The sequence below is a fragment of the Zalophus californianus genome, chromosome 7 (genome assembly GCF_009762305.2).
Source record: "Zalophus californianus isolate mZalCal1 chromosome 7, mZalCal1.pri.v2, whole genome shotgun sequence".
In the NCBI taxonomy this organism is placed as follows: domain Eukaryota; kingdom Metazoa; phylum Chordata; class Mammalia; order Carnivora; family Otariidae; genus Zalophus; species Zalophus californianus.
This window is the reverse complement of record NC_045601.1, coordinates 58,810,981-58,827,346: the sequence shown is the minus strand read 5'-3', so window position 1 is coordinate 58,827,346 and position 16,366 is coordinate 58,810,981. Positions and strand designations below refer to the sequence as shown.

The following is a 16,366-nucleotide window of genomic DNA, read 5'->3' as shown; positions in this document are numbered from 1 at the left end:
CTATGGCTGTAATTGTTTCCTCTGAATTCTTCAGTCTCAGTAAGTGCTTGCAGCTGTTTTCACATCCCTCAAAATATGAAACAAAGTCTCTACTCCTTGATTTCCCCAAATACCATCCACCCAAAGACATGAAATAGGACAGAATTTACTGAGTGGCTGTATGGCTAGAACACATGTAGTAACTTTTAAATTCAAGTAAATACTAAACCTCTCTAGTTTTAAAAGTTACTTGGACAGTGCTCTTTTTTCCTCCTCCACATTTTCACTTTTTTCCGCCTGTTTGTATGACATCAACCTGGCTTGTTGCTGGACTTCGCAGTCACTGTAAACCCCCTCTACAACTCTTCTTCCTAGTTCACTTGTCCCTGTCTCCTACCTGCTTTACTCCTTCTGCAGCAAAACAGTATGTCTTTCCTTTGTCTCAACATATCCTTGGGGCAACGAAGTTCAGTGTTCAAGCGTGAGCTCTGGACTGAGCCCTCACTGCTACTCACCCTCCTCTGCTTTTTATTAGCTGTGTGGCCCTACGAAATTTACTTAACTTTTCTGTGTCCTGATTTCATTTCTTACGTGTTTTTGCAGGAACACAATGAATTGATAAATGTAAAGCACCTAGAAAAGTATAGTATGGTAGAAAGTTCTCATTAAATGTTAGTTATTAGTATTATCTTGCTTCAAGGATTCTCATTCTAAAAGAAAAAAAAAAAAAAAGGAAGAAAAGAAAACATTTTAAAAAGTACCCTACCATTGTTTCACTAAACAGAGATAAATATGCTCACCACAAGGAATTCAATAGTCAACATTAAAGTAAAACTAGTTCTTCCCGGCTAAAGAAAACAAGTTGTAGTTCTTTACTCTAAAACTAGAACCCATCATGCCCTCATTTTGATCATTGGTTTTTCTCTCCAACTATGGAAAGTGATCATCATACTTTTATTTTTTATGGTGAGTTCACTATTTTTTTAGGTATGCTATGGTATAATTGTGTAGCCTCACTTTTGTTGTAAAAATGTAGCTTTTAGGATTTTCGTGATAACTTAACAGAATAAGGATTCTTTTTGCAATTCCTCTAACAATGATTAAGACACCAGACAATACCTCTTAAGCAGAAATTGTTTCATGCTTTTTCTCATTTAAAAAATTGAATGATATGGAGTGTCACGTGCCAGCTGCCAGCTCCTTTGCCTGCAGTTCCGCTCCCTGCGGCCTCCAACTATGTCCTCCGCCCTCGCCCGCCCTACCCGCGCGGCTCTCCGCCGCAGCTTCAGCACCTCCGCCCAGAACAGTGCGAAAATAGCCGTGCTAGGGGCTTCCGGAGGAATCGGGCAGCCCCTTGCACTTCTCCTCAAGAACAGTCCCTTGGTGAGCGGCCTGACCCTCTACAATATTGCTCATACGCCCGGAGTGGCCGCAGATCCGAGCCACATCGAGACCAGAGCACATTGCCTGAAAGGCTGCAATGTGGTGGTTATTCCAGCAGGAGTCCCGAGAAAACCAGGCATGACCCGGGATGACCTGTTCAACACCAATGCCTGCATTGTGGCCACCCTGTCTGTTGCCTGCGCCCAGCACTGCCCCGAGGCCATCATCATTTCCAGTCCGGTGAACTCCACCATCCCAATCACGACGGAAATTTTCAAGAAACACGAAATCTACAACCCCAGTAAAATCTTCGGGGTGACGACCCTGGACATTGTCAGAGCCAACACTTTCATTGGGGTACTGAAGGGTTTGGATCCTGCTCGAGTCAATGTTCCTGTCATTGGCGGCCATGCTGGGAAGACCCTCATCCCCCTGATCTCGCAGTGCACTGCCCAGGTGGACCTTCCCCAGGACCAGCTAACAGCCATCACTGGGCAGATCCAGGAGGCCGGCACCGAGGTGGTGAAAGCCAAAGCTGGAGCACCCTTGGCCACCCTGTCCATGGCGTACGCCGGAGCCCAGTTTGTCTTCTCCCTTGTGGATGCGATGAATGGAAAGGAAGGAGTTGTGGAGTGTTCCTTCATTAAGTTCCCAGAAGCCGACTGTGCCTATTTCTCCACCCCGTTACTGCTGGGGAAAAAGGGCATTGAGAAGAATCTAGGCATCGGCAAGATCTCCTCTTTCGGAGAGAAGATGATAGCAGAAGCCATCCCTGAGCTGAAGGCCTCCATCAAGAAGGGAGAGGAGTTCGTGAGGAACGTGAAATGAGAGGGGCAGCCAGAGAGCAGTCCGTTTCCCTAACTTATGAAGGCATCCTGTCCCTGTAAAGCCATCTCCTGCCCCCTGTGTTTGAGTTGCATTAACCACGAGTGTCGTGTTAGTGTTGCCATCCCTTCCAAATCACCAGTCTGTCTGTGGGCACATCAATAAAAGCAGGCTTTGATTTTCAAAAAAAAAAAAAAAAATTGAATGATATGGATTCTCAGAGGAGGAGAGTCAATGAATAATAGATTTTTTTAGAGGTGGAGTATAACTTCGGATAATACAGTATATATCCCTACATTTTGACAATGAAGACTTTGTGCCCATTTAGTTAGATGACTTGAAGAGTCTTGTGTCTCAATGTCAGGATTGGAGCCGAGCAACTCTAAACACTACTATTCCTGCCCTCTTCCATGTTGGTGTTAGCATAACTCTAGAATAAAATTCAACATCAGTAGTGTTTTGAATCAGCATAGAAAAAACAATTGTTTTCATACTTCTTTCCAGGTGAAGGGTAAACAATAATGTGCATTCATCACTTATTTGAATGTTAAGTGAATCACACCCCTTTGGTTTAAGCCCTAATCAAAGAAGATTATCTTTAAGGGTAAGAGAGATATCTTTGTATCTCCTATATTCTCTTTTATTTTCTTATGCTAGGATCTTACACAGCTCTCAATCTACTTCTTGTTGAAAACATTCTACTGTTGCATTCATTTATGTAATATATTCCAAAGTATTTTAATATATTAACTTCCTTTTAGTCAGCATATCAGACACAATTCCTGGTTTCGGAGACCTTAACCAGTCAACTGAAAATAATTGATGTGTAATAGACATAAGAGGGCCAATAATCAACAAGTACATCATCAGTGTCAATTGAACAGAAATTTCTGCTCTCAGAAATTTCATAAATTCGAATGTGTTCACGTCAAGCCAAGGTGAATAGAGTAAGTTGGCTTGGCTGGCTTAATCATAGCTAACCGGTGAATATTTTGTTAAAGGTTTGAAGGAAGTGGTTAGGAGTTTGTGCTTCTGGATAAGACATGGTCTTGTAGATCATTCTAAGGGTGGAGAATAGCATAACCTCACTTTTGGCAAGCTGGGTTTTTGGTTGGGATATTGAAGTTCACATGAGGAGAAAGAATTATTGAATTTTAGGGGTGGACTGAGATTGGGGCTGGAACTATTTGTGGAGGAACTTAAAAACCATGCTCAGCAAAGTCTGGATTTAATTTTATGATTTAACATGCTTTGCTTTTTACTCTCTTTTAGCAAGACCTTCCTTCATAAACTGAAAATAACTCATGAATGAATTATAACCGGTATCTCTTCATGTTTTAGAAGCTCCATGAATTTGTAATGAATTCTATTCTTTGTATTCTCTGTTTGAGTGATGAAAGGGTCAGAAGCACAATTTATAGGTTAAATGATATTAGAGAACTATGCATTGAATGACATATTTCATTAAAGCAGAGGCTATGAGCTGGGGCTTTAACAACTAGGAATTTCACACATCTGACCAGCAATCTTGTTCATAATTACTTTTATAATTGCCAAGAATAAGAAAAAAAAGAACTGTGTGCATGCATTTTCTTTAAATTTTTACAACTGTAGTTTCTATTGAGATTGGATTTTAGGTATAAGGAGATACTATGTCATATATAATATAAAGTGTAGTAATTACTTCTGTAATCCTTATGTAAAGTATAAGTTTGTCTATAAGTGTTCAGAAAGTATATAGTAGCATAGTAGCAATGTACTAAAATTAAAATTGAAACTCTTTTAAGGATTTATCTTTGTTAGGAGTAGAAAAGGTTAGTTACAAATGATTCTAAGAAAATTAAAAAGCAGATTGTATACCTTGCTTCTCATTGAAAGGTTAATTGTTCCCCTTTGAAAACTTGGCTTAAAATCTCCCTGCTCATAAAATATATAAGTATTTAAAGTAAAAATGTAATGTAATACGTAATGTGCAATTATAATATGAGAGGCATGCATATGGATATATCCAGTGGAGGATATTAGTAACTAACAATAAGTCAGTTTTTAAGATTTTTATTTATTTTTTGAGAGAGAAAGAGAGAGCACAAGCAGGGGGAGCGGCAGGCAGAGGGAGAGGGATAAGCAGGCTCCCCACTGAGCAGGGAGCCCGATGCAGGACCCGATCCCAGGACCCTGGGACCATGACCTGAGCCAAAGGCAGATGCTCAACTGACTGAGCCACCCAGGCGCCCCATAACAATAAGTCAGTTTAAAAAACAATCCAGACATCTTTCCATTTGCCCTTCTGGATCCATGAGATTTCATGGGAGCCTAGTTTAGTATACACAAAACTGTGATGGAAATAAAGAACAAGGCAAGACAATGTATAATTAAGTGATAAATGGCACAGCCTGGAGTGCTGTTAGAGTTTAGCAGAAGTACATATTGCCTTTAAGAAGCATAGAGATTTTCCAGATTTTGTAACACTCATTTTATTCATTTTAATCAATGGCCAAAAGGAAGTTTCAGACCCAAGAATGATAAACTGCTATTTGAAGGGCTGTTCGAAGATAAGAAGACTGGTAAATTATCCATATAATGATAGTTTAAAAAGCCAATAACTTATTTAAATATGTAATGACCTATTTGATGATGAACACTTTTTTCTGCTCTTTACTAAACGGGATATGATATTTTAATTTCTTTATGGTAATACATAACATTAAAAAAATCATATTGAATAGCTTCCTTTTTTAGATACAGTTAAATAGTACTAAGTCCTCAAAGCAGTGGGTGGCTTGAGCCTTGAGATTTAAAGCAGGCCTACAAATCTGTAGAAATAACGAGAACAAGATAGTGAAATGAGGGGGTTCACGATTGTTAAAAATTTTTCAAATTTTATATAATTACCAGGTGAAACAATTCCATTGATTTATACCTTTCCCTTTTCACTGGATACCATTCTATGAGAGATAAATGGTCACTATTTACATTTTTTACTGAATTCCTGTTTTCTGCTACCTCTCAACAAAATATATGCAGTGTGGCTGAAATACAGTGGAAAGGTTTGATGTGTGTCCTATAGTCCCAAGGTGACTAAATACCTTCTGTGATTACCTTGGTATAAGCTAAATCAGTGTTATTTCTTCCTAACCTTTTCTTCCAAGCTTGAATAAAAGTCATAGAAAATGGTTTTATAGAAAGTATCTGATTAGCATAATAATTTCATAGGGTATAAATATAATGATTGGATTATTTCAAATACATAACCTATTTCTAGAAAGTAGAGCCCACTTCCTATTCTTGGATAAGATAATAATTTTCTAGTGGATGTGGCATGAATAGAAAAGGCAGTAGGCTGACAGAAATCCACTGTTATGATTTCTGCTGTTCAGTGCAAGGTCAATGGTTAATTAAGTCACCATCAGTGGAAATTTGATCATGGACGAGGTCTTCAACTTTGCCTGTATTACTGGGCTCTCACTAGATGACTCAGCTAAGTCATTATATTAGCTTTGCTTCCTCCAGACAGGTACATGATTCAGACTAGATTGACAGGGGATTTAGGTTGTGATGCTGTAATATTACTTTCTAGATACCATCACCCATTTCAGAAAACACACATTCACCTGTGAATTAGGATTTAATTTCAAAGGTTTTGTTTGTCATGCAAATTAACTACATAATGTTATCATGGTTTAGATTGGCAAGGATCTTATGGGTGCCTTTATTCATTGACTCATTAAATAATGCATTCATCCATTTCCACAAATACTCATGGAGTACCTCCAGTGTGCTAAGTGCTGTGTTGGATACTGGAGTTAAGGAGATGATAAAGAACAGCATGAGCCTTGACATCACCTGAGTCCTTCAAGCTCCTCAGTTCACAGCAAAGTTAGCTGAAGCCCAGAACACTTAACTGACTTTCTTAAAGCTCAGAGTTAGTTAATGGCCAAGCCAGGACTAGAATCTCAGGCTCTGAACTACCACCCTGCTTGGTACTTACTGTAACTATGAAGCTTTTTATTTTTTTTCCTGTAAATTCACATAAGCATGGTGTAGTATGATTGAGCATCATAGATTTGTATCAGCACTTAAATATATATAAGTTAAACAACAGATGCCAAAGAAAACTCTGGTGGATTTAGATGTGGGTAGTGTACATCACAGCCCAAGAAAAGTTTTTCCACTTTAGAGCAAGAATATCTTTGTCTAGATTTGTATCTTTACATTTGTGTACAGTTGTATCTTCATTCTGTGAATCTGTCCATAAATAACCCTCCCTTTCTTTCCTCTAAAGTGTACTTTGTGCCACATTTTCTGTGTTACAAGCAGGTATGTGAGAAGGAAAACAAATGGCACTTTTACTCACATTACAACTATGGGATATGTGTTGTCCCCTGACAAAAGCTAAATACATATTCATGGAATCCTACAGATGTAGTGGAAATTCCATCTTTGCCTCTAGGCTGCCTTCAACTAGGTCACACGAGGCAGTTAGGGATATATAGTGGTTCTTATATGTCTACTGGGAGAAATCCATTTCTGGAGGTTGGGCTGGGAAACAGTTTAGGTTGTGGCTTATGTATATTTATAGTGCTTACATTTACTCTCTTGCTGTCCCCCTGTGTGAATTGTTGTATTGTTTCATTTTGACAGTATTGGATGAGGCACAACATTTTAACCTCTTTTCTCTTGTAATTATATAAACATGTACACTGTACACAGTGACCTGGGAATGCTGATCAGAACATCTGTTATGATAAATGGAACAGTGAATGAGAGTTGATTTTTGCATTGTAAAGTACTAAAAGTCACTCTGCTCATCTGTGGCTTTATGCAAATCAGAGTGTTTGAAAATGTTGCTGAAACCTGTCATTCTTTAACTTACCAGAGGTAGACAGCTTGTTTTTTATTGTCCTTGCATAGGTGCCGCCCAGCTAGGGAGTTATCTATGTCTTTCTTGGAAACAATTAAGTTAACCTTTATAGCAAGTTGGGTAGCAGTTTAAGTACTCTAGATCCTGCAAGAAAGAGCCAGCTTAGAGTAACCAGCAATGTCCGGATAACCTCAGGACCTCAGCAAAGGTTTTTCAGTATGCAATCAGCATCAATTCCATATGTCCTTGGTAAAGTTTGGGCTAAGGAGCCAAGAGCCATGGGGTAAGAATGGATAAAATGAATATTACTTATCATTCTTCTCCCAAAATGAATGATTGGTTGCAGACCCTAGATCCAGGAGCAGATGATGAATGAGCTCACCTTTCATGAGAACCTCTGCCCATTCTTCAGATTTCTTGCAAACCCTCTTCACTGCAGCATGATAGCGAATCTCAGGAGAATTAGCAGTGACCTTTCCCGTTATCAGCGTGGCTGCAAGCAGAAGACATTTTTACATACTATTTTAGAATCACTTTTCATGTATTCATTGATTTTAAATAAATAAATAAATAAAATATATACCAACTTATATTTGGTTTCTAATTTAAACAGCAACAATTTTGATTTTTGAGTGGCTTAGCACATCTGAGACTTGGGAGAAAATTTTAACCAAGTTACTCACATCTCAGTGAATATTGAAAAGTGGTGTTCTGAGGGTTGATGCTCAAGTGACATTATCTTTGCCTGATCTGAATTGCTTCTCTCAAACTAGGTCATTTTTTTTTTTTGTTCAGTTTTCAAGATCATTATTCCATAAAGGTAAAGTGATTCATTTCTTTCTTTTTTAAGTGAAGTATAATTGACACACAATATTCTTAGTTTCAGGTGTACATCAAGGTGATTCAGTATTTTTTTATAAATGTATAGTGATCCTCATGATGTCTAGTTGTCATCTATCACTAGTATTATTGACTATATTCCCTGTGCTATACATTACATCCCCATGACTTATTTTTTCTATAACTTTAAGTTTGTACCTCTTAATCTGCTTCATCTATTTTACCCACCCCCCCAATCCCCTCCCTCCTCTTGTAACCAAAAGTTTGTTTCTTGTATCTATGAGTGTTCCTGTTTTTCTTTATTTGTTCATCTGTTTCTTTTTTAGATTCCACATGTAAGTGAAATGATATGGTATTTATCTTTTTCCATCTGACTTGTTTCATTTAGCATAATATCCTCTAGGTCTATCCATGTTGTCACAAATGGCAGTATTTCATTCATTTTTTTTTATGGCTGTGCAATATTCCATTGTTGGTGTATATAGATAGCACACAATGGCATGCCACATCTTCTTTATTCATCTATCAGTGAACATTTAGGTTGCTTCCAATTTTTGATTATTATAAATAATGCTGCAATGAACATAGGGGTTCATCTATCACTTCTAATTGATGTTTTCATTTTCTTTGGGTCAGTAACTAGAAGCGAAGTGTAGGGTAGTTCTATGTTTAAGTTTTTGAGGAACCTCCATACTGTTTTCCATAGTGACCTCCCTAATTTACATTTCCACTAACATTGCATGAGGGTTCCCATTTCTCTGCATCCTTATCCTGAAATTTGTATGGAGCCATAAAAGATTCCGAATAGCCAAAGCAATCTTGAGAAAGAAGAACAAAGGTGTAGGTATCATGCTTCCTGATTTCAAACTATAGTATAAAGATATAGTAATCAAAACAGTATGGCACTGGCATGAAAACAGACATATAGATCAATAGAATAAGAACAGAGCAAGAAGTAAACCCACATACATAATAATGTATAACAAATAATGTATAACAAAGGAGAAAAAATATACAATAAGAAAAAATGGTCCCTTCAGTAAATGATTTTGGGAAAACTGGACAGCTCCATGCAAAAGAATGAAACTAGAAAACTATCTTATACCATGTACAAAAATAAATTTAAAATGGATTAAACACTTGAATTTGAGACCTCAAACTGTAAAGCTCTTAGAAGAAAACATGGGCAGCTCTTTTACAGCAGTTTTAGCAATATTTTTTTGGACCAGTCTCCTGGTGGCAAGGCAACAAAAGCTGAAATAAACAAATGGGATTATCCCAAACTAAAGTGGTTCATTTCTATAGTGATGAGCTAAATTTGCTGAATCTATATTTGGATATTTCCCTAAGATTGGAAACATTCTCCCTTTTGCTTGGGTTCTGTGTATACTAAGAATCTAAAATCATATATAACGTTCTGTCCCAAATTACTCTATCATCAAAAACTGTTTTCTGCCTGTAAAGGTATCTCAGATACATAAAATTCTTTTTACTTCGAGAAGTTTAGAAAATAGTAATTATCTACAATTATGTTATTCATAACTGTCCTCCATTAATACTTTAATGTCTATCATTTCAGACATATTTCTATATATGTATATTTATTTTATATTTATATATCTATAAATAAATATTTAGACATAACTAAAATGAAATAGCTAAGTTTTATTGAAATTGCACTGTTGTTCTAAGAATTTTAACTTATTCTTGGGGCGCCTGGGTGGCTCAGTTGGTTAAGCGGCTGCCTTTGGCTCAGGTCATAATCCCAGGGTCCTGGGATCGAGCCCCGCATTGGGCTCCTTCCTCAGCGGGAAGCCCACTTCTCCCTCTCCCTGGGCCTGCCATTCCCCCTGCTTGTGTTCTCTGTGTTTGTCAAATAAATAAATAAAAATCTTAAAAAAAAAAGAATTTTAACTTATTCTTTTATTTAACCTTCACAACAATCCTATGAGGTTGGTACTTGGTAACACAAATAACTTGGTATTTTCTCCCATAGGAAACTGAGGTATAAAAAATTAAGTGATTTCTTTAAGGCTGCTCAGCATAAAGGCTGAAGTGGACTATGAACTCAAGCAAACTGACTTCAGAGACCTTTTTTTTTAAGTTTTTATTTTAATTCCAGTGAGTCAACATACAGTGTTATATTAGTTTCGGGTGTACAATACAGTGATTCAACAACAGAGATCTTATTCTTAACCACTACACAATATTGTCTCTTAAAAAATGCTGATTTTGACCTGCTATTTCACTGGCAATTTATTTTGAGTATTTTTACATGATAATAAATGTACATCTATCCAACTATTTTAATGATTGCACACTCTTCCAGCGGTTTACAATGCTATATAGAACCAACCCCCAGGTGATACACATTGAGATTGTTTTTATTTTGTTTCATTATTAAAAATAGTACTGCTAGAAATGTCTTTGAACATGCATAATCTTTAGTATAATTTGTCTAACTCTTCAACATCTGTGTAGTGACAAACACTCAGCTAAAAGGTGGGAATTCAACATGGAGCAAATTCACAAGAGTTTATAGGCTAATTATTCTCACTAATGAATTTAGGAGCATTTTTTTAATAAAGGGATTGTTTGATTACAGATCTACAGTTTACTCTCAGGAGCTCTTTATGATTAGTATCAGTTTTAAACGAAAATCTGTTTTGTGTGTGTGTTTGTGTGCACACATGTTTGTACTCTCCACCCTAAACACACAGAGACCGATAATCTACAACTCGGTCATTTCACTTGACTATAGGATAGACTCAATTAGGTTGTGTCTGCACAGAGTCAGTGTAAACATTTTTGTCAATGACCTATTGCTTTGTTTCACAGTGTTAGGACACTGTATTTTTCTTCCCACCTTTGTCTCTGGATTAACTACTTGGTCATTTAAGTTTTCTTTAGATCTTGCTTATGTATGGGTCTGTATAGGTGTATACCACTTTTGCATGCACAATCACATGTACATCATTTCTATATTAGATCTCTACTGGCTTAGCCACATTATCTAGCATTTAAAATTTCCACATGCTTGTTTGAATTAGATGTTTCAAAAGGAAAGCTACTAACTTTAACACTTTATATATTTACAGTTTTCATGACAAACAGTTTTCTACAATATTTTCTTTTCACACCTGTTCTGGATTCTTTCAGTTTTTAAATTTCTCAGCAAATAATATCCATTATTGAATGTTAAAACTAGTTCTGAAGAGTAGGAATTTTTGCATAAATTCCAACTAGCCTTAAAGATAAAGTCCCCTATTTTACAGACTGTTCTAATTTTAAAAATAACTCATAATACTTTATATTTTACAAAGGGCTTTAGCAAATAAGTTAGGCTTTCTGGATTGCTGTGAAGAAAAACACAGAGGAAGGGACACAGTCTGACCCATATGATTCTCTTAGTTGCTTGGGAAAAGAAAAATAGATAATGGCAATTTGATCAGTTTCTACAATATTTATTTTTATTGATATGAAAATATTATAATTTCCTTCCTTTTTTTTTTGAGAGAGAGCTCATACAAGTGGGGGAGGGGCAAAGGGAGAGGGAGAGAGAATCTTAAGCAGGCTCCATGGTCAGCATGGAGCCCAATGCGGAGCTTGATCTCAGGACCCTGAGATCATGACCTGAGCCAAAATCAAGAGTCCGATGCTTAACCAACTGAGCCACTCAGATGCCCCTCCTTCCATTTATTTTGTATTAATACTTGCAACACTGTCATATTCCCTCCCTATACTAGTGGTTTAATCATCAAACATTTATTAGACACACAAAGTATGCCAGGCACCAAATTAAGTCCAACAAGTGAGAGATGAATAAGTTATCTTCTCTGTCCTCAAAGAGTTTTCAGAGGAATTCTGCATGGTCATAGAAGGTTATGCCAGTGGATGCTGTTAGAAGTACCAAGAAATAGGAATGAAAAAGTGTTTCAAGTGGAAGGCATGGAATCTGTCTGAGGAGTTTGTGGATAGGTAGGCTTCACCAAGAAGATGATGACATATTATTAACAATCACATGAATGCTAACCTTTTTAGCAATCTCAAAATACTTTATGTCTGATTAATAAAGTTGTTAAAAAGGTCAAACAAAATTTCTTTTCTATCTCAAAAATTTTTTTCATTTTTTAATTTAAATTCAATGAATTAACATATAATATGCTATTAGTTTCAGAGCTGGAGGTCAGTGATTCATCAGTCTTATATAATATCCAGTGCTCATTATATCAGGTGCCCTCCTTATTGTCTATCACCCAGTTACCCCATCCCCCCACCTCCCTTCCTTCCAGCAACCCTCAATTTGTTTCCTATGATTAAGAATCTCTTATGGGGGGCGCCTGGGTGGCTCAGTTGGTTAAGCGGCTGCCTTCGGCTCAGGTCATGATCCCAGGGTCCTGGGATCGAGCCCCGCATTAGGCTCCCTGCTCAACAGAGAGCCTGCTTCTCCCTCTCCCTCTGCCTGCCTCTCTGCCTACTTGTGCTCTCTCTATCTCTCTGTCAAATAAAGAAATAAAATCTTAAAAAAAAAAGGATCTCTTATGTTTTTTTCTCTCTCTCTGGCTGTGTCATTTTTTTATTTTTCCTCTCTTCCCCTATGATCTTCTGTTCTGTTTCTTAAATTCCACATATCAGTGAGATCATAAGATAATTGTCTTTCTCTGATTGACTTATTTCACATAGCATTATACCCTCTAGTTCCAGCCACGTCATTGCAAATGGCAAGATTTCAATTTTTTGATGGCTAAGTAGTATTCCTTTGCGTATATGTGTGTGTGTGTATGTATGTGTGTGTGTGTGTGTGTGTGTATATATATATATATATATATATACCACGTCTTCTTTATCCATTCATCTGTCGATGGACATCTGGGCTCTTTCCACAGTTTAGCTATTGTGGACTTTGCTGCTATAAACATTGGGGTGCATGTGTCCCTTTGGATAACTATGTTTGTATCTTTAGGGTAAATACCCAGTAGGGCAATTGTTGGGTCATATGGTAGCTCTATTTTCAACTTTTTGAGGAACCTCCATACTGTTCTCCAGAGTGGCTGCACCAGCTTGCATTCCCACCAATAGTGTAGGAGGGTTCCCCTTTCTCCACATCCTCACCAACATCTGTCATTTCCTGACTTGTTAATTTTATCCATTCTGACTTGTATGAGGTGGTATCTATCGTGGTTTTGATTTGTATTTCCCTGGTGCCGATGATGTTGAGTATTTTTTCATGTGTCTGTTGGCCATTTGTATGTCTTCTTTGGAGAAATGTCTGCCCAATTTTTGATTGGATTATTAAACAAAAGTATTTTTAAGGGTTTTAAGAAAACTTGCCTAAAAAGAGGTGAAAGTAAACAGTTACTTTTTTTATTTCCCTTTATCTCCTTAGTTAAAACAAAACAATAACACACAAAGATACATGGCTCATATATAATAGTTAATAGTCCAACTAATAGCATAATAGTTTTTAAAAGAAACTCTGCAAAATAATTATATGAGGGAATTAAAAGACTTTCTTGAAGTAATAGTCCATATAAGTAATATAAATTCTATTTTATATAATATCAAATTACATTTTTAAGCTGCTTTATGGATTACCCTATTGCTATTAAATTGATTTCTGATTTTTTAAAATATCAATTTTCTAACCATCTTTTTAATTACTTTCTGGATTAAAACTTAAGAAATTTACCCTCCTAACATCTTTGCATAGCTCTTTGCAAACTCAAAATGTATTTCCATCTATATTTTTATTGATTTTTTTATTATTATGTTAATCACCATATATTACATCATTAGTTTTTGATGTAGTGTTCCATGATTCATTGTTTGAGTATAACACCCAGTGCTACATGCAGATTAAAATCAGTAATATTTGGACACATGCTTTCTCAAATCAATATATTTTTTGGAAATTAATGTTAGGGTGTTAAAGAGTGTGCCATATTTGCAGGAGATTGGCAATTAACCACATTTTAAATTCTGACATAATCAATGATGCTCCTCAATTTGCTTTGCAGTTCTTAAGCCGTCTTAGAATTATGAAAGTTCTCTGACTCTTGGATCTTCAAGATCATTTCACCCATTCCCTATATTTTGCAGAAGAAAAAAAAAAACGGAGGTCTGGATTGTGAAGGGATTTGCTCAGTCACTTTTTGCCTTTTCTTTTTATTTAGCTGACCTATTTTTTAAAAATCAATATAATTAAAATGTGTGCTCTTGGCCTCAAATAGTTGGTGTTATTTATACTGTTTATATGGTGATTATTCATGTGGCTGCCTTCCCTGTTATCTCAGTTTGATCTGTCCTATTTATATCTTGATATTATTCAAGCATCTGCCTTCCCAATCAGTATGCATTCCTTCTAGGTCTTAAATTGCTAACATTTAAGTACCCATTTCCCAATTTTCCTCACAGTATGTAGTGCATCTGCTTTAAAAGTAATATTATTTGGATGTGTATCTCCATGGTTCTCTCTATGATTTCAAGGGTCCGTTTGTAGAAGGAAAAATCAACACCTATTTTCTATCCACTGGCAAAAAATATGTTGGAAACAGTAGGAGGTTTGTAAAGTTAAAAGCTTATTTATTTTTATAATAAGAAAGCACATTTACATGCCTAAGCACAACCAATCTTTGTTTAGTGGGACTATGACATTATTTCCTATAACTTGATTTTGGTTTATATAATGCCTTCTAACAGGTAGATATTCTTTATTCTAGACTGCATTAGCAGCTTCTTGTTTCCAAATGCCCAGCACAAGTTTGAGTTGCAGGGAATATGACGGAGGAGGAGGAGGTATGCAAGAGTAGCTTTCATACCTTTTACAGATGAAGAATTTCAGAGTGCTAGAACTTCGAAAAATTCCAGGACATTCTACAGACAAAATTTTCATCAGTCACATGTTTGTATAGTATTTAGTTTACTTGAAATATTGACAAAGCTGCAGTTTGTATGTTTGTATGAGACTTAGTAACATTAGAGTGAAGAACATTATTGTTACTAGAAATATGGCTCAAAATACTAGAGTCAGTCTATTCATTAAATTAGAAATACCTGTTGCTTCATGGCTGAGGGGATTCAAAATTAAGTGGGAAGAACAGGAGGTATCTCTCAGTATACAGTACAGATGGGTCACCACTTCTGTCCTTGGAAAATTCATGCCTTATACTATGTGCTTCCCACACAATCCCCCTTTGGGGAGCTGTGACCTGCTAATTCATTTTTTCAAGGTGTGTCAGTCGACCAGGTCCATGTGCACATGGGATTTTCTACCTGCATATACCTAGGTCACTAGGATGGCATCCATCAAATTCACAGAAAATCAGCTTCAGAATGTTATAGTCATACTTCATATCAATATAAAACTTTAAGACTCTTTTTCAAAGTGCTTACCATTCAGAAAAAGGAAAGTTGCTGAGAAAACAACCAGAGATTGAAAACAGAGTGGCAGTATTACTTAGCAGGAAGCAGTACAGCATAATGATTAAAAAATGGGGCCTGGATTATGGTCTCCTGTGCCGAATCCAGCATCCATCACTTACTGACTGTGTAACTGTCCTAACGCAAGATACTTAGAGTGCTGAACTGGCTCCAAGATCTTGCTGAAGCAGAACACAATAAACTCAGTAAAGCAAGTTATTTGGCCTAAGAATTAAACTGCCTTAGAGACTATGGAGCATAAAGGAGCAAAGCAATTCTTAGACTCAACAATGCAGACAATTTAAATGTCAGAGTTATATTCAGAATTAAAATATAAAATATAACCAGGGGAAATACATTAAGAAAAGAAAATATGATTCAATTACATCTCTGATGACTTTCTATTAATGTTTGTAAAATATTTATCACAATGCCTGATAGAGAGTGTGCTCTCAATAAATGTTGACTATTAGAAGATTTCATTCTTCAGAGTGAGCTCAAATTTAAACATGTTGCATATTGATTTAAATTTCTTAAGCTTCAGAGTGCAGAAGTACACATTTTGATGTTTGGAAGTGATCTGGAACCCAGGGAATGCAAATCAGAGACACAACTTAGGTGGGGGTTGGAGCCAGTGGGGAATGTCTTCCCAGAGAAAGTGACTATGCCAAAGGCTCATGATACATTAGGGGAGAAAGAAAGTTGCAGATGTATGTGTCAATGTGTGTGTGTCTTGTTTGCATGTGTATTTGTGGCAGGAACTAGGTTCCTGGGCAGAGGAGCATCACTTGGAAGGAACGGTGGCATTTAATTCTGGTTCACTCAGAGAAAGGTAGATGGTAATATGCTATGGCACTGGGAATTGGGAATGGCAAGAAAGGAACCCAGAGAGAGAGGCTGAAGATAGACAGTGAAGAACTTTGTAAATGGCAGTAAGCTTAAAAGTTAGGCAGTTATTGAAAGATCTTAAGGAATTAAATGACAAGATTGAAGTTGCATTTTAGAAATATTACTCCAGAAGTCTGAAAAATCCAGTGCAGATGCATTATTACAGCATGG

General features: G+C 36.7%; 2 protein-coding genes across 3 annotated transcripts in view; both read left to right on the top strand.

Moving 5' to 3' along the window:
• Positions 1–16,366, top strand: part of GRIK2 (glutamate ionotropic receptor kainate type subunit 2) — a 676,248-nt gene that overhangs the window by 217,033 nt on the left and 442,849 nt on the right.
• Positions 1,216–2,190, top strand: LOC113927130 (malate dehydrogenase, mitochondrial-like). 2 transcript variants are annotated; one of them, XM_027602794.1, is made up of 2 exons: positions 1,216–1,602; positions 1,729–2,190. In XM_027602794.1, exons 1-2 carry the CDS (start codon positions 1,216–1,218, stop codon positions 2,188–2,190), a joined length of 849 nt encoding a protein of 282 aa, XP_027458595.1. The 2 variants fall into 2 exon arrangements, with proteins under 2 accessions (XP_027458595.1, XP_027458594.1); XM_027602793.1 differs by having other exon boundaries at positions 1,216–2,190.

Bases quoted from the DNA above. Each gene is read 5' to 3' on its own strand.
- LOC113927130 (XM_027602793.1), top strand. From the start codon at position 1,216: ATGTCCTCCGCCCTCGCCCGCCCTACCCGCGCGGCTCTCCGCCGCAGC.